Source organism: Mustela nigripes, chromosome X (assembly GCF_022355385.1).
Source record: "Mustela nigripes isolate SB6536 chromosome X, MUSNIG.SB6536, whole genome shotgun sequence".
Taxonomy (NCBI): Eukaryota; Metazoa; Chordata; class Mammalia; order Carnivora; family Mustelidae; genus Mustela; species Mustela nigripes.
In genome coordinates this window covers 16028880-16049663 of record NC_081575.1, presented here as the reverse complement: position 1 = coordinate 16049663, position 20784 = coordinate 16028880, and the positions used below count along the sequence as shown (strand labels likewise).

At 46.3% G+C, this 20784-nt stretch overlaps 1 protein-coding gene and 1 non-coding gene across 2 annotated transcripts; both read left to right on the top strand.

Moving 5' to 3' along the window:
• Positions 1-5422: 5422 nt before the first annotated feature.
• On the top strand, positions 5423-20465 carry CT55 (cancer/testis antigen 55). The gene is made up of 5 exons (XM_059385166.1): positions 5423-5516; positions 8104-8285; positions 11775-11919; positions 19288-19400; positions 20142-20465. Exons 1-5 carry the CDS (start codon positions 5423-5425, stop codon positions 20331-20333), a joined length of 726 nt encoding a protein of 241 aa, XP_059241149.1. The 3' UTR covers positions 20334-20465.
• LOC132007890 (U6 spliceosomal RNA) lies at positions 9264-9370 on the top strand. Its single transcript, XR_009401446.1, has one exon. It is a non-coding gene; the product is annotated as a U6 spliceosomal RNA (small nuclear RNA).
• Positions 20466-20784: the final 319 nt, after the last annotated feature.

Sequence of the window (20784 nt, the reverse complement as noted above, 5' to 3'; positions counted from 1 at the left end):
CCAGGATCATGACCCAAGCCAAAGGTGGAGACCCAGCCACCTGAGCCACTCAGGCACCCTTCCTGACTCCACTTCAGATGAGGTTATTAATTTTCACAGGGGTTTCAGAGAAAGCCTCTCCCTGCGTTTGTTGTTTTTCAAGTGATTTTTTGGCTCGAAATAATATACCAAAGTGGCATATTTTGGCGTGGCATATCCTGAACTCCTTCAAACCACATAGTCATTTCTAAGAACTCCTCTTAACCCATTGTTGGCCCTGGACACTGTAAGGAGTCTTCTCATGTTTTCTTCGGCCTTTGTTCAAAGCATTTCTTGCTGGTGTGCTTAGAAGCACTTCTTTGGTTTCATCTAATCTTTATTCTAAGCCAAATCCAGCTCAAGTTTGATCATTTTTTAAAAAATTTTATTTATTTGACAGAGAAAGAGAGAGCACAAGCAGAAGGAGCAGCAGGCAGAAGGAGAGGGAGAAGCAGGCTCCCCACTGAGCCGGAAGCCCAGTGTGATGTGGGGCTCATTCCCAGGACCCTGGGATCATGACCCGAGTCGAAGGCAGACACTTAACCCGCTGAGCCACCCAGGGGCCCCAAGCTTGATCATTTTTAAGACCATTTAATAAATTGTGGAAATATGCAGATTTGCTTATACATACAACTTTTAAAAAGCTGTCTGCAAGAAATAGATTCCTTTAACAAGGAGAGCTGGCTTGAGTATTTAGACTCTGAAAATACCTGTTCACCACTGCACTTGAACATCTCGGGGACCTCTCTAGAACTGTTTAAGGAACTCGGCAAAGTCATGTATACTGATCTGGCAATTCCTTCCTACTCGCTCAAGGGGAAAAAGGCAAACCGGAAGCATCAAAGAAACGGAAGGAGGTGGTGATGAGCAGTACTAATCAGTGGTTCACTTTACCACCTGAACACAAATTCCATCTCTGTGCATACATCCTTCTGAAATGAAGTAGAAATAAAGCCATTCTCAGACGAAGGAAAATTAAGAGAAATTTTGACCAGTAGACATACCGTGAAAGAGTGGCTAAGAGGGGGTGCCTGGGTGGCTCAGTCAGTTGAGCGACTGACTCTTGTTTTGGCTCAGGTCAGAGTCTCGGGGTCAAGAGACCAGGAGCTGCGGATCAGGCTCCACGCTTATCAGCTAGAGATTGTTTCCCTCACCCTCTGCCTCCTGACGCTCCCCCGCTGTGGGTGCACACACTCTCTCTCAAAATAAATGCAAAAATCTTAAAAAAAAATAACAGCTGGGGCGCCTGGGTGGTTCAGTGGGTGAAGCCTCTGCCCTTGGCTCAGGTCATGGTCTCAGGGTCCTGGAATCGAGCCCTGCATCGGGCTCTCTGCTCAGCAAGGAGCCTGCTTCCTCCCCCCCCGCCCCCCCCGCCTGCCTCTCTCCCTACTTGTGATCTCTCTCTGTCAAATAAGTAAATAAAAAAAAAAATAACAGTTAAGAGGAGTTTCCTAAACAGAACGGAAGTGATCACCCAAGGAGGATGGCACTAATTTAGGAAGGAAAAAGAGTAATTGGAATGCGTAAAAATAGGAGAAAATATAATAAACCATCTTCCTCTTGAGTTTTTATAATTATTTTGATGGTTGAAGCAAAATTATGTTATCTGATGTGGATGAAGTACTTGACATTTATATTTAAAAGTTTAAAGATTGGGGTGTGTGGGTGGCTCAGTGAGTTAAGCAACGGGCTTTTTGTTTGGGCTCAGGTCATGAGATCTGGCCTTGCATTGGGCTCTGTCCTTGGCATGGAGCCTGCTTAGGATCTCTCTCTGCCACTCCCCTGTGAACGCTCTTCCAAATAAGCAAATAAATAAAATATTTTTAAAATGTGCACAGGGTCCATTTTTAATTTTTATTTTTTTAAAAGATTTTATTTATTTATTTGACAGAGAGAGAAAGATCACAAGTAGGCAGAGAGGCAGGCAGAGAGAGAAGGGGAAGCAGGCTCCCTGCTGAGCAGAGAGCCCCATGTGGGGCAGGATCCCAGGACCCTGGGATCATGACCTGAGCCGAAGGCAGAGGCTTAACCCACTGAGCCACCCAGGCGCCCCTATTTTTTATTTTTTTTAAAGATTTTATTTGACAGAGATCACAAGTTGGCAGAGAGGCAAGCAGAGAGAGAGGGGGTTAAGCAGGCTCCCCACTGAGCAAAGAGTCCAGTGTGGGGCTCAATCCCATGACCCTGGGACCATGACCTGAGCTGAAGGCAGAGGCTTTAACCCAATGAGCCACCCAGGCAACCCTGTGCACAGGTTTTTTTTAAAAAGTGAAAAGATTCAATAGACCTAAATGAAAGCAAGATTTCTATACTTCACTGGAAGTGGTTTAAATTGTCAGTGTCAGTGAGCTATGATCAGGTATTATGTGTAAAACATACCATTTTCTTACTGCTGCTTTTTACCTTATTTTCACCCTCTCATTCTTGGGAAAATAACACTCTTATCCAATCTATTGTAAAAACGGGAAAGCTTTCAGACTACTGGATCTGTTCATGGTGTCGGAGACCCCTTGGTCTTACCCATCACCAATGTGTCCTTAGTCCTAAATGCCACTTCCAATTATACCCACAGGCTTATGGATGTGACCTATCAAGTTACACTATCATGGCCTACTGTCCCCATACCTTGTCTCCATCTTTCTTCAGCCATAACTGTCCTGGTTCAGTTAAATCCCTCCATCTTTGCCAATTGTATAATCTTCACCATGTCATGCATGCCCTTTTCCTTATCTAAATGTGTCCTGTATCCCTGCAGCCAGAGGAAAAACAAATCAGCTAGTTCCTCTTTGCAGGATTTTTTGAAAGGACTCTTTGAGGATGCGACGGCCTTTCATGGGACGTCATCCCAACTCCTCTGATTCTCAGCTTGAAAGTGTCAATCAGGAAATTCTGACTCATGGATCTATCAATAACCAGACCCCAGACCCCAGCTAGAGTACTCTGAGCTCTGCCTGGTTTCATTTTTTCTGGCGGTGGATAGCATACCCCATGGGCATATAACTAGATAGTTGGGAACTGGAGGTCAATGTTTATTGGGTTGGTTAGCCATCCCTGTCCACAGCCATAATAAAGCAGAAGCTTCCCATTGGCCCATCCCATTAAACCTCCACACTTGCCTTAAGTGGACGCTTCCAAGAGATGTATGTGACTCTGGGTTCGCCTCTGTAGGGAGGGCCTTAGCTCCTTGGGTCAGAGTATGTGCCCATGAACACATGGTCAGAAATCTCTCCCTTACATTAGGAGAGGTTGTTGACTCCACAGCCAAAGCAGTAGCAGCCCAGTGACAATCACTTGACTCACTGGCTAAAGCCCTTGACCATCTACTTGTTGAACAAAGAGGTGCTTGTGCCATAGCCAATACCACCTGCTACCCTTGCAGAAATCCCTCTGCAGAAGCACAAACCCAATTGTGTAAAACGAGAGAGGAAGAATATTGGCTACAGTGAATTTCACCTTAAAATCCATGGTCCTTTGATCCCTTCAGCTGGCTACCCTCAGGCTGGGGCTCTAGGTTTAGAACCATTGCTCAATCTAGATTTGTCAAGGTGATTTAATTTTGCTCTATTTTTAAGCTTTGTATGTGAGCCTGATAAACCTTTGTAGAAACAACATGCCTAACAGGATGATGCTAGCCCAACACATTGAGACAATCTCCAATGCCTAGAAACCTGATAAAATACACACTTTAGTTTATTATTTTTTAAGATTTTATTTATTTATGTGAGAGAGAGACAGAGATATCAACAGAAAGCACAAGACAGGGAGAAGAGGGAGAAGTAGGCTTGCAGGCTTCCAGCTGAGCAGGGAGTCTTACGTGGGGCTTGATCCCAGGACCCCAAGATCATGACCTGAGCCCAAGGCAGCCACCTAACTGACTGAACTACCCAAGCTCCCCATGATAAACACTTTAGACATGAATGCCTGAGAGCTCTACCTCCTGCCCTTCCTTGTTACTAAGTGTGATCTCAATGGTTGCCCTCTGATGTTAGATATGGCAATGAAGGAAGGTCCTCCTTGTTACTGAGGGACAAAACCACTAAACGTGGCAAACCTGACTCTTGATCAGTGATGCTTTTGAGGGAAGATCTTGATCAAAGGGGAAATATAAAAATGAATAAAGGCAACCTCATTTAAGAAGAAATGGGGAAGCCCTAAACAGGGAGCCTTCACTTACTACCACTTCTCAGCAGAATTTTCGGCCACCAACAGGCAGGAGCCTGCTTTACTACCACAGCAGGAAGAAGTAAGCAGGAGGAAGCAGGAGGAGGAAGCAGGAGCAGCAGGAGGAGGGACGATTTCCTCCGGGCTCACCTACTGCCCCACCAATGAGAAACTGCCACCACTCAGCCAACCAAAGGCCATCACAACCTGGGATTCTCACTCTCCCCTAATGAGTTTCTTTCAAAACCACCCATCCCAACTTCCTCTCCTCTATCAAAGAAAGCTTTTTGTTGTACTCTGTACTGGCTTAAAGTTTGCCATGGTTCATGTGCCCTGAATTGCAACTGGTCTGCTGTTCCCAAATAAACTCATTTTGCTGTTACAGTATTTATTTTTTTTTCAACTAATATTCTTAATGTAATGTCCGCCTGGTCCCCTGCCTCGTGCTCCATCACCCGGCCCTCCTGACCCAGCCATCCTCATCTCCATATTGTACTTAAAAGTGGCTGTCAGCCCCATAGTGAGTGTTTTGGCACCGTTGGCTCCCTTCCAAGGAGAGCAAGACACAGCCTATGGCTTGAGACCCATGCAGACATGCAAGTTCGGCTTTTCCACCGTATCTGTGGTATCACTGAACACTGAACTGAAAGCCGTAGCTTAGAGTTGACCACTGACCTTCCCGTGGAATGGGTGCAGGGGTGAGGAGGTAGGGCTGATGGGGGCTGGTGGTGCAGGGGGCTTAGAGGCCAAGGAAGAGAAAATCATTCACGCAGTGAGGAATGGGGGTCCCACACCCGGGAGCCAGAGTCTGGGGGCCTGCCTCCAACTTTGGGGCAAGTTGCCTGGCCACCTTCCAAGACAGGAATCAGGCCCTCCCCGCGGCAGTGCACAGAGACCCTCTATTTTAAGAAGTGATACCTGGTGGGCCACCACATTTCCGCCCTCGCCTGTGGTGGGAGGAGCCACGAAGTCCCGCCCATCAGCTCACAGCCTCTGGGTGGCTTCCACTGAGCGCACTACGCCCCCATTGGCTGGGCGGTGGGCACGCGGCAGGTTGAGGCCCTCGGGTCTCTGCCCTCATCAAGGTTCTCGTAGACCCTCGGCTAGACGTATGGTGGTGCGGAGGGCTGGGCGCGGCGTCTGACTAGCAGCTGCGATCAAAGTGCGACCGGTGGCAGAGACTCACACAGAAGAGAGCTTGGCGCTGTCTCTGAGGGGCCTGGGCTGCCCTGACGAAGCGACCATGCTTCGGTTTATTTCCAGAGTTCTTGCCTTCTTCCGGAGGAGGGTGGACTCGTCGGAGGCCGAGAGGGAGCAGCATATGAGGCTTTTGGAAGGTATTCATTTTCGTCTTCTCCCTCTCAGAGGCCTGCACCTAAGGGTGCTCCCCTCCCCTGATTCAGAGCCTCAGGCGCTCAGAAGGGGGCTGCATGGGCGTGGCAGCGCCTCCTTGTGGGAAGAGGCATCCCGGAGTCCCTGAGCATACCCAGAACCCTCCCGTCCAAAGTGATCCATGGTGGTGTAGACAGAGAAGGCCCCTGGGGAGCCATGCCCCACCCTTGCACTCTCCGCCCCCGTGCCTTTGGAACTTAACGTTGTGCATATGTTATGTAAGGTACAACGGATTCCTTCTCATATTTCCACTAGCAGTGGATCACCCAGATTAGCGGGTGCATTCGATTTTGTTTCTTAAACACGCGCGTATTTGAAGCCAAGTGATCAAGTCCTAGGTCAGTCGCTGGAAGCAGGCCTGGGGCCACATGGAAGGGGCTGCCCTTTATATCCTGAAATCCTGCCCCAGAGTCGGGGACTGAGGGGGTGGTGACTCAGGGGACGCCAGGGCAGGCATTTCTGTGTCGGGGGGCACCCGTGAACACCGAGAATTTCGCCGGGGTTGGCGGCAGTCCTGCTCTGAAGCATGAATCCGATGGGCCGAGCCCGCGTCTCTGTCAAGCCTCAGGGCCGTCCGAGCATTACTGCCACGTGGCCCTCGGAAAACCCCGCAGGGAAGTGGGAGCATCCTCACGTCCCGGTTACAGCGGGGGGCAGGGGACACACGCCCAGGGGAGAGCGGGCACCCGGCTGGAGTCACCCAGACCCCGAGGCCCAGCAGCCATTTCCTCCTGTGGCTCCCCTCGCCCCCCGCCTCCTTCTGCAGGATGAGCACGGCGGGCTCAGGAGGGTCCCCTCTGTGGTCGGTGTCATCCCCCCCAGCAGCGCCCCGTCCTGCCAGGTGCCTGAATCTGCCGGCAGCTCCTCTCCCCCCGGAGTGTGAGAGCCGCAGAGGAGGCCGAGTCTCAGGGGAGTGGGCTGCGGAAGGCTGCTGCTTAGCTTGAGCCGGAAGCTCTCGCCGTTGCATCCGTCAGCCGCACTTATTTTAAAGATTTTATTTATTTAACAGAGAGAGGGAGAGGGAGAAGCAGGCTCCCCGCCGAGCAGGGATCCCGGCACGGGGCTCGATCCCAGGACTCCAGGATCGCGACCCCAGCAGAAGGCAGATGCCCAACCAGCTGAGCCGCTCGGGCACCCCTGTTTGCCGTATTTTTGCCCATGGGGCAATACAGAAGAGTTTCTGACATACTTTCTTGAGCCTAAGGGGCAGTTGTCAGTCCCTCTTGGCGCTTTCACTTTTCTTATGTTTTATGACTTGTCATGACGAATTTGACCCATTTTAAAAGGTTTCAGGGGGCGCCTGGGTGGCTCAGTCGGTTAAGCAGCTGACGTCAGCTCAGATCGTGAGGCCAGGGTTCTGGGATCGAGCCCCGACTTGGGTTCCATGCTCACAGAGTCTGCTTCTCCCTCTGCCTTTGCCCTTGTCCCTCATCCGTGGGCACAGTCTGTCTCAAATAAATAAAATCTTTAAATAAAAGTTCTCAGATTTTTTTTTTGGCTTCTTGAAACCATAATCAATTATAATCAGTGTTTCTCCCAGCCTCCTTGTCTGTTTCTCCCAGTCTCATTTTTGGGCAGGCACCGAAGCTATGTGGTTCGTAATGGGCTCTTCAGACTTACTCTCTAGGTTCAGATCCCAAATTATGGCTTACTAGCTGTGTTGAGGAAAAAAAAATAAATCTGAGTGTTTTGGATGTGCATTTGGGCTAGATTTAAACCCTCAGATCTCTTTATGTGCTTTTGTCTGGTGAGATGTTTGCATAATCCCCCCTGATTCTGCTGCTCTTGTTGATAAGGATAAAATTCAGTAACAATAATGGCTGTTTAAAGACGCTCTAGATGCAGAAACCATGACAACAACTAACATGTAAGCTCTAACGAGAGGGAGGGAGTCACAGTTTTAAGCTGTTGACACAGATGTGTCAGTTCCTAATTAAAACAACCCTTTCCCCCTCCATTTTATTGAGAAATAATTATGTATAACACTGTAAGTTTAAGGTGCGGGTGATGAATTGCTATCTGTATATATTGTGAAATGATTGCACAGTAAGGTTCATTAACCCATCCGTCACCTTATGTAATTATCATGTGTGTGTGCGCAATGAGAACATTTAAGATCTACTCTCCTAGGCAGACATTAGTAATGCCCTGGTTTTACAGATGAAAACAAATTCTGGGAGGTTAGGAAATGTGCCCAGGGTTACACAGATGGTAAAGGGAAGAGCTGTGTTCCCGGCCAGGCAGGCAGGTTCCAGACTCTGCCTTCTCCAGCGGAGCTCCTCTACCAAGGGCATTGGGCCACTGTGCCATACAGAGGAAATGGTGGCACCAACCTTTCAACGTGAGCGTTCTGTCTCCCAAACACTTAATCACTATGTTCTCTGTCACAGGCATCTGTATCTCAAGCTACATCCAATTTCTTTCTTGATTTAGATCGTCGTCTACCAGGACTTCCTGTGGTAGGGCTTACTTCTCATGTGTAATTCGCTTTGGACATTAACTAATGGAATGTTTTGTTTCCCCATCTCTTAGGTGGCACCAGGTTGAAAACTGTACAAGGAGTTGTGACGAATATCTATAGTGATTATGGTTTGATTGATGACTTAATCTACTTCAGTAGTGATGTCGTGACTGGTGATGTCCCTCTGAAGGTTGGACAAGAAGTCACTGCCATTGTGGGAAAAGATAAAACATATGGATTGAAAGCAATCAAAGTAAGATTAGTATGAGTTTGGGGACCGACTTTATGCCTGGGGGACTTTCAGCCTTGCTTCTAGTTATTCGGCCTCTCTGAGATGACCTGGTCTGGCGGGTAGACACTGAGATTTGAAGTCCACTTCACTGCCTTGTGTGGGATACTTGGTCTTAGCTTTGTAGTGGTTTCTGCTTACAAAAATATAAATTGTATATCTAGACTTCAGCATTTAAAAATGTGGTTAGCGATAATAACTTACTAGAGTCTATATTATTATTTTAAAAAATATTTTATTTATTTATTTGACACACAGAGAGAGATCACAAGTAGGCATAGCAGCAGGCAGAGAGGGGAAAGCAGGCTCCCTGCTGAGCAGAGTGCCCGATGTGGGCTCAGATCCCAGGACCTGAGATTATGACCCAAGCCAAAGGCAGAGGCTTAACCCACTGAGCCACCCAGGTGCCCCTAGAGTCTATATTATTCTGCTACTTCTTTTTTTCAGCCTTGTAAAGGATTGTTGATTTTGTTGAACTGTAATTGCTAGGTGAACAGACATGCATTTTAACCAATTTTTTTTTTAGATTTTATTTATGTACTTGAGAGAAAGTGTAAGAGAGCATGAGAGAGGGGAGAGGGCCAGAGGGAGAAGCAGACTCCCTGCTGAGCAGAGAGCCTGATGTGGGACTCGATCCTGGAACTCCAGGATCATGACCTAAGCTGAAGGCAGTCGCTTAACCAACTGAGCCGCCCAGGTGCCCTAACCAATTTTTTTAAACATTTTATTTACTTATTTGAGAGACAGACAGGGATAGAGAATTGGGGGGGGGGGTGCGGAGAGGGAGAAGCAGGTTCCCCACTGAGCAAGGAGCCCAAGGGGAGGTCAATGTGGGGCTCAATCCCAGGACTGTGAGATCATGACCTGAGCCAAAGGCAAATACTTACCCGACTGAGCCACTCAAGCACCCCATTTTAACCATTTTTAAAAAAGAGCAGTATTGTGCTCGCTTCGGCAGCACATATACTAAAATTGGAATGATACAGAAAAGATTAGCATGGCCCCTGTGCAAGGATGACATGCAAATTTGTGAAGCGTTCCATATTTTTTAAAAATAAAATCTTTTAAAAAATCAAAAAAAAGAGCAGTATTGAGGTACAACAGACATACCATAAGATTCTCTACTTTTAAAAATATTTTTATTTTTATTTATTTATTTATTTATTTATTTATTTATTTTGTAAATATATAAAGTATTATTAGTCCCAGGGGTACAGGTCTGTGAATCGCCAGGTTTACACACTTCACAGCACTCACCATAGCACCATACCCTCCCCAATGTCCATAACCCCACCCCCCTCTCCTTACCCCCCTCCCCCTGGCAACTCTCAGTTTGTTTTGTGAGATTAAGAGTCTCTTATGGTTTGTCTCCATCCAGATCCCATCTTGTTTCATTGATTCTTTTCCTACCCTCCAAATCCCCTGATTCTCCACTTTTTAAGTAGGCTCCCCACGGGGCTTGAACACAACCCTGATATCAAGACCTAAGCTGAGACCAAGAGTCACATGCTTAACCCCATGAGCCACCCAGGAACCCCAAGATTCTCCAATTTTAAAGGCATAGTTCCTGGACGTTTTTAGTAAATGTAGTTCCTGGACGTTTTAGTAAATGTAGTTGCATTTAGTCATGCAACTGTCACCTCAGTGACGATATTTACCATGTTTTAAAGATTTTATTTATTTATTTGTTTGACAGAGAGAGAGACAGCAACAGAGGGAACACAAGCAGGGGGAGTGGGAGAGGGAGAAGCAGGCTTCTCCCTGAGCAAGGAGCCTGATGCGGGGCTCCATCCCAGAACCCCAGGATCATACCCTGAGGCAAAGGAAGATGCTTAATCACTGAGCCACCCAGGTGCCCTGATACTTACCATTTTAATAGATACCATCATCAAATTATGCTTCAACTTTATTTTACCAATTAGCGCTGTCAACAGCAGGCTGTGGAAAATGTGCCAATATTAAGAAGGATGGAAATATTTCAATCTTTGAAATATTTGCCAATCTTGAAAAAAAAAAACAGTCTCACAATTTTATTTTGCATTTCTGTGAGAAGAAGAAAAAGAAGAAGAAGAAAAACAAAATACAAAATGAAGGCACTGTACTTCCAGGAATAAAGGTTTTGAATGCCCCCCTATTGTAGATAAATTAAGTCTTTGCATTTTAGAGCTTCTCCCTTCCCATGTTATTTTCCCAACTGTATATTTCATGTTTTGCCCTCTGGGTGCACTGATCTGGAATCTTAGTTTTCTTCCTTGCTCCTCTAATTTGGAATGTGTTGTCTCTCTCCTCCTGCCATCTTCCTACCCCTGTCCTTAACCCTGCTCCATTTGCCGGCTAAAAATCATTCTCCTCTCTCACAGCCCATGTCCGATGCCACTCTCTCCAAGACTGTGTCCTATGTTCTTTCATCTGAAATTCTCTCCTTACTGGGAATTCCCAGAAGCCTACATTGCACTTGGTTTTATCATTTGTTATAACTTACACTGAATAATTGATTTTTGTCTTTTATTCCCCCTGGATTGTGACTTGCTAGAGGGCAGGAACAGTATATCTCCTACCTTTGAATCTAGTACTATCAGGGCATTGAACTTGGTTGGTACACAAAGTATGTTTTTAGACACATTTAAAATATATATGACAGAACAGGGACGCCTGGGTGGTTCAGTCAGTTAAGCATCAGACTCTGGATTTTGGCTCAGGTCATGATTTCAGGTTCGTGAGATTGAGCCCCACATCGGGTACCATACTGGGCATGGAGATTCTCTCTCTCCCACGCACACAAAAAAAGATTCTCTCCCTCTGCCTCTGCCCCTACCCCAGCTCACTCACTCTCAAAATAAATAAAATCTTAAAAAATAAATATGACAGATAACACTAAGAGTGAACCTTCATTTAAACTATAGACTTTAGGGACGTCTGGGTGGCTCGGGGGGTTAAACATCTGCCTCAGGCTCAGGTCATGATCCCGGGGTCCTGGGATCGAGCCCCACATGGGGCTCTCTGCTCATTGGGGAGCCTGCTTCCCCCCTCTCTCTGCCTGCTGCTCCCCCTGCTTGTGCTCTCTTGTGCTCTCTCTCTCTCTGGTAAATAAATAAATAAAACCTTAAAAAAATAAACTGTGGACTTTAAAGATACGGTATCAGTATCAGTTCATCAATGACAGAGATGGACCAGTCCAACAGTGCAAGGTGCTAGTAATAGGGCACACTAAGGACAGAGGGGCAGAATGTATGGGAAATTTCAGCTCAGTATTCCTAAACTGCTCTAAAAAATAAAGTAATAAAAGATAAAAAGCTCATTCATTATTTTCATCATCTCATGCCTGTGATACATTTGTCAGGTGAACTGTTTATTATACTTGTTTCAACCACTTCTGGAATGACAGTGATTTAAGCATGTTTCTGCTTTTTCAAACTGCGTTATGTTTGCTGGAATGGTTTCCTTTTCTCACAGGTGGATGCGCTCTGTGACAGTTGCCATGGCAATGGGCCCCCGGACTCCTATGCTAGAGTTTCATTTGGCTGTGTTTCCACTGTCGTGGAAGGCGCTAACTACATTGATCACACAACCTACTTCTCTCTAGATGTCGTTTGTAAAGGTACAGTTTACATGGTTCAACATTTAAAATTCGGTTTTGCCTTTTAATTTTATCGACTGGCTTTGGAGATGGTTACCGGTACCATTTCCAGGAAATCCATTTGGCAAGAGGATTTTTGGATTTGAACTACTTCTCTAGTGTCCTTGGCTCCAATCAGAGGCTCTTTGGTACTTGAGGTGGGCCTTAGAAATCGAAAATAATGTGCAGCAAGGGAAAGCTGACATAATGTTCTTAGAAACTGAGGCTGTCATTTGTTGACATTTCATTTATTGGATGTGGTTGCTAGTTTTGTGTCATTTTCCCATTCATATAGGCACTGAATTTCTAATCTAACTGAAAAATAATACAGGTCCACAGGGATATTCTTTTTCTTTTATTTGAATTTTTTAAAGATTTATTTATTTATTTTAGAGAGAGAGCAAGTGGGGGAGAAGGAGAGAGAATCCTGAAGCAGACTCCCTACTGAGTGCGGAGCCCCATGTGGGACTCATTCCTAGGACCCTGAGATCACAACCTGAGCCAAAACCATGAGTCGGATGTCCAACCAACTGAGCCCCCCAGGCACTGCACAGGGATACTGTTTTTTAAAAATTATTTCAGGGGCGCCTGGGTGGCTCGCAGGTTAAGCCTCTGCCTTTGGCTCAGGTCATGATCTCAGTGTCCTGGGATCAAGTTCTGCATCAGGCTCTCTGCTCAGGAAGAAGCCTGCTTCCTCCTCTCTCTCTGCCTATCTCTCTGCCTACTTGGGATCTCTGTCAAATAAATAAATAAAGTCTTTTTAAAAAATTATTTCAAATGCCTTAAAACCAAGTTTGGAGTTAGTCTTATACCTTTCTGTTCATTTGCAAACTCTGCCTGCCCCTCTGCCGGGCCCCCAGCACCATACATGGAGGGCCCAGAGAGACCAGGGAAAGGGGCAGGCCACTCCTGATTGGTGGGTGGCTGGTGTAATAAGCAAGGGAACTTACAAACGAAGCTTGTCTGGGGGGGGGGGGGACACAAAAGGAGTAGATCTTTGCACCCATCTGCCAGAATATTAGAAGTTGACATAAATGCCTTAATTGAGTTCAGTCACCTATACGGTCCAGATTGTCTCTGCCACACCTTACTCTCTACAGGCTTTGACTTCCACCTGCGGGAGTTGGAGGGCTAGAACATACATTCCCAGGACAGGGCAGGGGGTGAGGAGCCCCCAAACCCCCAGGCTCCTCTTCCTGGGTCAGCTGGTGGTCACATCCTCTTGATGACCTCCCCTAGCACTTGCTCTGGGTGTGTGTGAGTGTGTGTGTACTATTGTTGAATTCTGTTTGTAATTATCAGGTCTAACAGTGTGTTGTTTCATGCCTAAAGCAATTATTTCTTAATTTGTTTATCTAGTTGAGTTTAACTCAGCTCGTGATATAGTGCTTGGTAGTGGCAAGACAAGACAAGTAAGACTTGTAAACCCTGTGTGTAAAGGGTTCATAGTCTAATTGGGAGAGATGGATGTGTAGGCACATTTTTTAAAAGATTATTTATTTATTTATTTATTTAAAGATTTGATTTATTTGCTTGTCAGAGAGAGAGAAAAAGCCAAGCATAGGGAGCACCAGGCAGAGAGAAGCAGGCTCCCTGCCAAGCAAGGAGCCTGATGTGAGGGGCACCTGGGTGGTTCAGTGGGTTAAGCCTCTGCCTTTGGCTCAGGACATGATCTCAGGGTCCTGGGATCGATCCCCGAATCTGGCTTTCTGCTCAGTGGGAGCCTGCTTCACCCCTGCCCCCAACCCTGCCTCTCTGCCTTTCTGGCTACTTGTGATCTTTCTCTGTTAAATAAGTAAAATCTTAAAAAAAAATAAAATCTTTGAAAAAAAGGAGCCCCATGTGGGACTTGATCCCAGGACCCTAGGATCATGACCTGAGCCAAAGGCAGACACTTAGCCAGCTGAGCCACACAGGTTCCCTAGGACATGTGGGTACATTGAAAGAACATGATGAAAACAACATTACTGAGCAGGGAAGACAGAATGACCACCCGCTGTGGGGAGACTTGGGGAGGGCTGCCTGGGTAAGATGCTTTCCTAGCCAGACTCTATACTTTGCCACCCTCTGCCAGGCTAGCTTTGGAAAGACAAATAGAAGTAAGACTTTGGTACCTGTTTAAACCCAACCAGTTGTTGTGTAGCTTGAATACCAAAGGGGGAAGTTGATTCAGCCATACCAGGCAGCTTTCCACTTCATTTTCCTGAGATTTAAAAGTCAGGACTTGACGGGCGCCTGGGTGGCTCAGTGGGTTAGGCCGCTGCCTTCAGCTTGGGTCATGATCTCAGGGTCCTGGGATCAAGTCCCGCATCGGGCCCTCTGCTCAGCGGGGAGCCTGCTTCCTCCTCTCTCTCTCTCTGCCTGCCTCTCTGCCTACTTGTGATCTCTCTCTATCAAATAAATAAATAAAATCTTAAAAAAAATAAAAGTCAGGACTTGGGGCACCTGGGTGGCTCAGTGGGTTAAGCCTCTGCCTTCAGCTCAGGTCATGATCTCGGGGTCCTGGGATTGAGCCCTGTGCCAGACTCTCTGCTCAGCGGGGAGCCTGCTTCCTCCTCTCTCTCTGCCTGCTGTTCTGCCTACTTGTGATCTCTCTCTCTCTGTCAAATGAATAAATAATATCTTAAAAAAAAAAAGTCAGGACTTGACTGTAGTTGGTAACCGTGGAAGTCCCCAGAGATGATTATTGGTGACAGCTGGGATTTTAAGACACGTTTAGTTAGAAATAGCTCGTTCAAGGAGAAAAGGCCCCTGGGATTGCTAAACTCTGAAGTCAATTTCCCAGTCCGTGTAACCATGCCAACAGGAGGGCGCCACCAACGGTAGCCCTCCCTAGGAGAATTCATCTCAAGATGGGAAACACTTGAAAGTGTTTTTAATGCCAAAGGTAGTGATGGAAGGTGCAGGAAAGAGTGGGAAGGACTGACGTAACCAGGGCCCTGAGGCATAAAAGAGGCGGCACCCAGAGCACAGGCGAAAGGTTTTACTGCGGCAAAATTAAATTGAGTGAATCAGCATAATAGACCTCTGGAGAGTGGAAAAGAAGAATGTATTAGAAAGGCCTGAGCACCTAATCAGTCATACTTAGCATTGTCAGAAGAGCTGATGTTAATCTGATTATGAAACCTAAGGAAAAAGACCAAAGATAAATTCCGATTTAATGTAATGGGAGGGGCTCAGTTGGTTAAGTGACTGACACCCAACTCTTTTTTTTTTTTAAAGATTTTATTTATTTATTTGACAGACAGCGATCACAAGTAGTCAGAGAGACAGGCAGAGAGAGAGGAGGAAGCAGCCTCCCTGCGGAGCAGACAGCCCGATGTGGGGCTCGATCCCAGGATCCTGGGACCACGACCTGAGCCGAAGGCAGAGGTTTTAATGCACTGAGCCACCCAGGCACCCCTGATACCCAACTCTTGATTTCGGCTCAGGTCACGATCGCAGGGTTGTGGGGGTCAAGCCCGTGTGGGGCTCCATGCTCAGTGGGGAATCTGCTTGAGATTTTCTCCCTCTCCCTCTCCCTCTGCTCCCTCCCCTACTCCCTCTCTCTAAAATAAATAAATAAATAAATCTAAAACCAAATACATAATTGGAATTGAGATGCCTGGGTGGCTCAGTCGGTTAAGGGTCCAACTCATGATTTCAGCTCAGGTCATGATCTCATGGGTCCTGAGATCAAGCCCCGACTCAGGCTTCACCGTCAGTGGGGAGTCTGCTTGGGATTCCCTCCATCTGCCCCTGCCCCCAATCTCTCTTTCTCTCTCTCTCTCAAATAAATAAAAACTTTAAAAAAAATAATGGGAATCTAAAAGATGGAAAAATTGTTAAATTTTCTCATCCCACATGGTGGGTGGGGACTCAGTGTATATTCTTTTCTTGTAGATGTTCATGCAACAGAATATTTGAGTGCTTAGCCCTGTCCCAGGTACTGTTTTCCTAATATTTGCATTCTGATGAGGTAGATCTCAGATGGGCAGCAAGTGAGTGAGTCCCCCCACCGCTGCCAAAAGAGAGAGAGTTCCAGAGTATTTTCTCCTCTCCAGGACTTGAACCAGGTACTGTGACAGTACTGGGAGTGGGGTGGGCTGGGCTGGGTGGGGTTTGCTATTGGTATCAGATTAGGGAAAGCCTCATTGAGGAAATGACTTGGACCTGAGGGAGGAGTTTGGCTGGGGAAAACACTTAAATCAGGGGAGAGTCACTGTAAAAGTCCTAGGGTGGGAAAATCCATGGCCTGTCGTAGGAACTGAAGGATGGACAGGGCAGTGTGGTGAGCTTGTGTGCTATGACCTGAACGAGGGGTGGTATGAGATGGGATTGTAAGTGCCAGGAGGATCCCTGGGGTACGATGTGGTCCTGTGTTAGGTTCGTTATTTACACTAGATTTACTCCTGCTGAGAACCTTTTGAGGTAGCCCGGATGCAGTTGGTTCTGGTAGGATGGGGTAGTGACGGAAACAGCTAAGAGTGGGTTGAGGAAGAAGTGGAAAGTGAATCTGTGGAGACCATGAGAGCCTGGAGCACGGAAGAGGGAGTAGCTGAGCCTGTGTGTTCTTCCGTTCAGAACTCAGAGGTGTTTCTATGTCAGTGGAGGTGCTCGAATGGGTGCTTCCAAGCCCAAGATCCCATTTGTGGTGACCTGCTTCACAGGATGGTGGTGACCTGCCCCATTTTGCAGACAAGGGTGAGAGGGTTTAGGTTCATGAGTGTTTGCTTGTTGGAAATGGTTAACATCAGGAATGGGTCCAAGATTATGTTTTTTCAGGTAAATAAACAGCAAATCTTAACCATTTTGATGAAGGATGCTAAAATAGAATAGAGCATTCAGCCTCAGGGCGGGGGTGCGGAGTCTACCAAGTACACAAGGCTGGAATTTCATTCTGTAGTTTTCAGGGTGCCTAACATCCTACATATGCTTATCTAACCAGTGTGTCTGAGTTAGAACCCTGGGGTCTCAAGTAAGGTTTTTCTCTTTATTTTTCAGAATATACTGGCTTGAGGGTCACCTGGGAGGATCAGTCGGTTAAGTACGTGACTTTGGTGCAGGTTGAGATCAAGCCCTGAGTCAGGCTTCCTGCTCAGCGGGGAGCCTGCTTCAGATTCTTTGTCCCTCTCCTACTCACACTCTTTCCCGTAAATAGGTAACACTTTTGTTTTTTAAAGAATATATTGACTTGTGTGCCCATTTGAAAGAATAAAAGGAAATCCCATGTAACATTTTAAGACTTTATTTTTACTTATCAAAGAGAGAGCTCGAGCATAAGCAGGGGGTGCAGAAGGCAGAGGGAGAAGCAGGCTCCTCAGAGACATTTGACAGACAAATCACAAGTAGGTGGAGAGGCAGGCAGAGAGAGAGAGGAGGAAGCAGGCTCCCCACTGAGCAGAGAGCCTGATGCGGGGCTCGATCCCAGGACCCTGAGATCATGACCTGAGCCGAAGGCAGAGGCTTTAACCCACTGAGCCACCCAGGTTCCCCCAGCTGCTAACATTCTTATGATTGGATTTGGGAGACTAGGGTAGACTGGGAGATGTTGGAGTGTTTATTCCTCTAGATACCTCATTGCTAGGCTGCACATTGGCAATGACTTTATACATCTACCAAAGGCCATAGCTTGTGTAGGGCACCCCGCTCCTAGAGCTATAGCTATAGGGGGTGACCATATCCTCTCTTGTCCAATCTGAGTCATTCTGGGGCTAAAAAACGGTGTTACACTTGCTTAAAGTTAAATCGACTTTAGAAATTATTATGTGTGACTAACAAATTGGTTTTCTAAGTTTGGGCATTTACAATAGTCAATATATTTTTTCTTTTTTTAAGTTTTATTTATTTGAAAGGGAGACAGACAGCACAGCAGGGGGAAGGGCAGAGGAGCCCAACATGGGGCTCAATCCTAGGGCTCTGGGATCATGACCTGAGCCAAAGGCAGATGCTTAACCAGCTTATGGAGTCCTCACATGACATTTCCTTAGTGTGTGTGAGGGGGAGAGAGAGAGAGAGAGCACAAAACCCTCAGTGCCCCTTCTTACAAGGACACTAATCCTATCAGATTAGGTTCCCTTTCTTTGTTTTTTTATGTTTACACCCAACATGGGACTTGAACTCATGACCCCAAGATCAAGAGTCATGGGCTCTATTGACTGAGCCGGCCAGGTGCCCCTTCTTAGGAGCTCATTTAATCTTAGTTACTTCCTTAGAGGCCCCATCTCTGATTACAGTCACCCTGGAGGTCAGGGCTTTGACACAGGAATTTTAGGGGGACACATTCAGTCCATAGCCCAGAGGAATCATATAATTCGTGTATTCATCAACTTTCCTGGAAAATTATTTCATGACTCATTTTCCCTAAACATGCATTCATGCTTCTGCTCATTGCTGCCAAAAGGGTTTAGTGAAAACTAAAAACGGGGGGGTTACCACATTATTAAACAAGTAAGTAGTTATAGGTTTACATTATGGCAAGGACATTCAGACTAATCTCTACCCTGCATGACAAGACATCGGAGTTGAGTTTGCCTATAAATGTATTAGGTAAAGCTAACCTGGAGTTTCTTGCATTTCCCAGCGATCCTCCTGACTTGATAGCCCGGCAGAATCTTGCCAGTTTTAGGCTGTGGAGTGTATTTGGGGCTGACTATGTGCCAGGCACTGTTCTGTGAGTTTTATATGCACTGATTAATTCTCCCATCAACTCTCTGTGCTAAGTCCTACAGTTATGCTTCTCATTTTATAGATGAATGAATCAAAGCACAAAGAGGTTTAAGAAACTTGCCCAAGGTTGCAGGTCGAGTAGTTGGAAGCTAGGCAGCCAGACTGACACATGTGCCCTGACTTACACACTTCTCTGCGTCTCCAGAGTGGTTGCAAACTTGAACAGTGGTTTAATAAATTCCGTGCTGCTCTCAAAGAGCTTGGCCTGGGATGCCCAACAGACTTAGTTAAACCAGAGAGAGAATCGATGTCTAGAGGATTACAGACATCCTTCCTTTTTTTAAGATTTTATTTATTTGACAGACAGAGATCACAGGTAGGCAGAGAGGCAGGCAGAGAGAGAGGAAGGGAAGCAGGCTCCCCACTGAGCAGAAAGCCCAATTCGGGGCTTGATCCCAGGACCCTGGGATCATGACCTGAGCCGAAGGCAGAGGCTTAACCCACTGAGCCACCCAGGTGCCCCTACAGACGTCCTTTCTGACAGGAAGACTTCCAAGGTTCCCTGTTTTAAAAGGTTCAAAATGTACTCTCGATGTAATTGAAATTATTTTAGGGTCTCATAATGTCAAGGTGACTGTGAAACTGAACATAACCAAGACTGAGAGATCCTTTCAACTCAGTTTCTCTCCATGGCTGTTTTAGGTTTCGAGCCTTACCAGGGGGACCGAGTAGAAGTTGAGTTTTGCACCCCGTCGGACACACTGAGCAGAAGAGCCCTGTCGGTGAAGCCTCAGAGACATAAGCATGTGCATGAGGTAGTCCGTTGGCGTGTAGCTCTTGTTATTGGGTTCTGCTTCTCCTTCCTTGAGTGACCTTTGCTGCTTCCCGGGATTCCATGTGATGTGTTGGCAAAACCATTCTTTGCCAAGGAAGAGTCTCTTTCCTTATTGAACAGACTGTGCTTCTAAATGGACACAATCTGAAGATACTATACAACACACGTATAATTAAGATCTAAATTAGGCAGTCTACTTGGGAGGTATTAAAATACCCTGAGAGCAACCAGAACAGAAAATAAATCTTGTTGAGGGAATTGTGGGGGGAAGAAGGGGACCAGAGCTTGCGGTAAATGCTGAGTGTGACTTAGGTATTGGAGAGTGGAAATGAATGGAAAAGTTGGTCTGCACAAAGGGACAGATGGTGCTTGGGATGTGACCCCGGAAATGGAGAAATGGCCTTCTGTTGGCCACCACATTCCTTTCTCGCTCTATCCCTTTCACTCCCTCAGCGGTCGCTGGAGAGGTTAATGGACATTATGTGGTATATCTAGTGCAAAGTTTCTAATCCTCGACTGGGGCTAGGTCTGCAGGGCTTCTGATTTAGCGGCTGTGAGGTAGAGGTCGCCATGGGTAGTTTTACAAAGTGTTCCCGGTGTTTCCAACATGGCGGCCAGGCTGGGAACAGAGTGACCTACAGATTAAAGTGAGATCGAGGAGATGCAGGCCGGGTTACAGCGGACGGTGCTTTTGCATCAACAGTTCTATTTGTAATTACAGGTCTGCATTACTAGCCTCCATGGAAGAAATGGGGTGATAGATGATAGCATCTTTTTCACCTTGGAATCTCTGAAGCTGCCTGCTGGATACACACCTCAAGTATCCGATGTTGTTAACGCTGTCGTGGTGGAGAGCATCCAGTCCTGCTATACTTGGAGAGCGATTTCTATGACTCCAGTGAAAAGGTGCTAATAAGAGAATAGCATTTGTGTTCCCTGGGTGTCTTCTCTTTTCTTATTAGCAAAAGGCCTGGTTTAAATGTGTTTTGTGAAAAAGAGCTTAGTAAGCCTAAGTTAATTCAAGCTAAATTAACTAAACAGTTAATTCAAGCACAGCCTTTCAAGTTCCATGTGGGCTGGTTAAATGGAGTGTACCTTCTGGAGAGTGGCCAGCATTTTTCATTATTGATTAAAGACATTTTTAACATAATCCTTTGTTTATCTTTTTAAAGACTTTATTTATTTGAGAAAGAGAGAGAATGAGTAGGGGGTGGGGAGGGGCAGAGGGAGAGGGATATGGAGACTCCTTGCTAAGCAGAGGGCCTGATGCAGGGTTGATCCCATAACCCTGAGATCATGATCTGAGCTAAAGCCAGATTTATTTATTTATTTATTTTAAAGATTTTATTTATTTATTTGACAGA

Coding starts and splice junctions, on each gene's coding strand:
- CT55 (XM_059385166.1), top strand. CDS start 5,423: ATGCTTCGGTTTATTTCCAGAGTTCTTGCCTTCTTCCGGAGGAGGGTG. Junction 5,517..8,103: donor GCATATGAGGCTTTTGGAAG/GTATTCATTTTC, acceptor CCCATCTCTTAG/GTGGCACCAGGTTGAAAACT. Junction 11,920..19,287: donor TCTAGATGTCGTTTGTAAAG/GTACAGTTTACA, acceptor TGGCTGTTTTAG/GTTTCGAGCCTTACCAGGGG.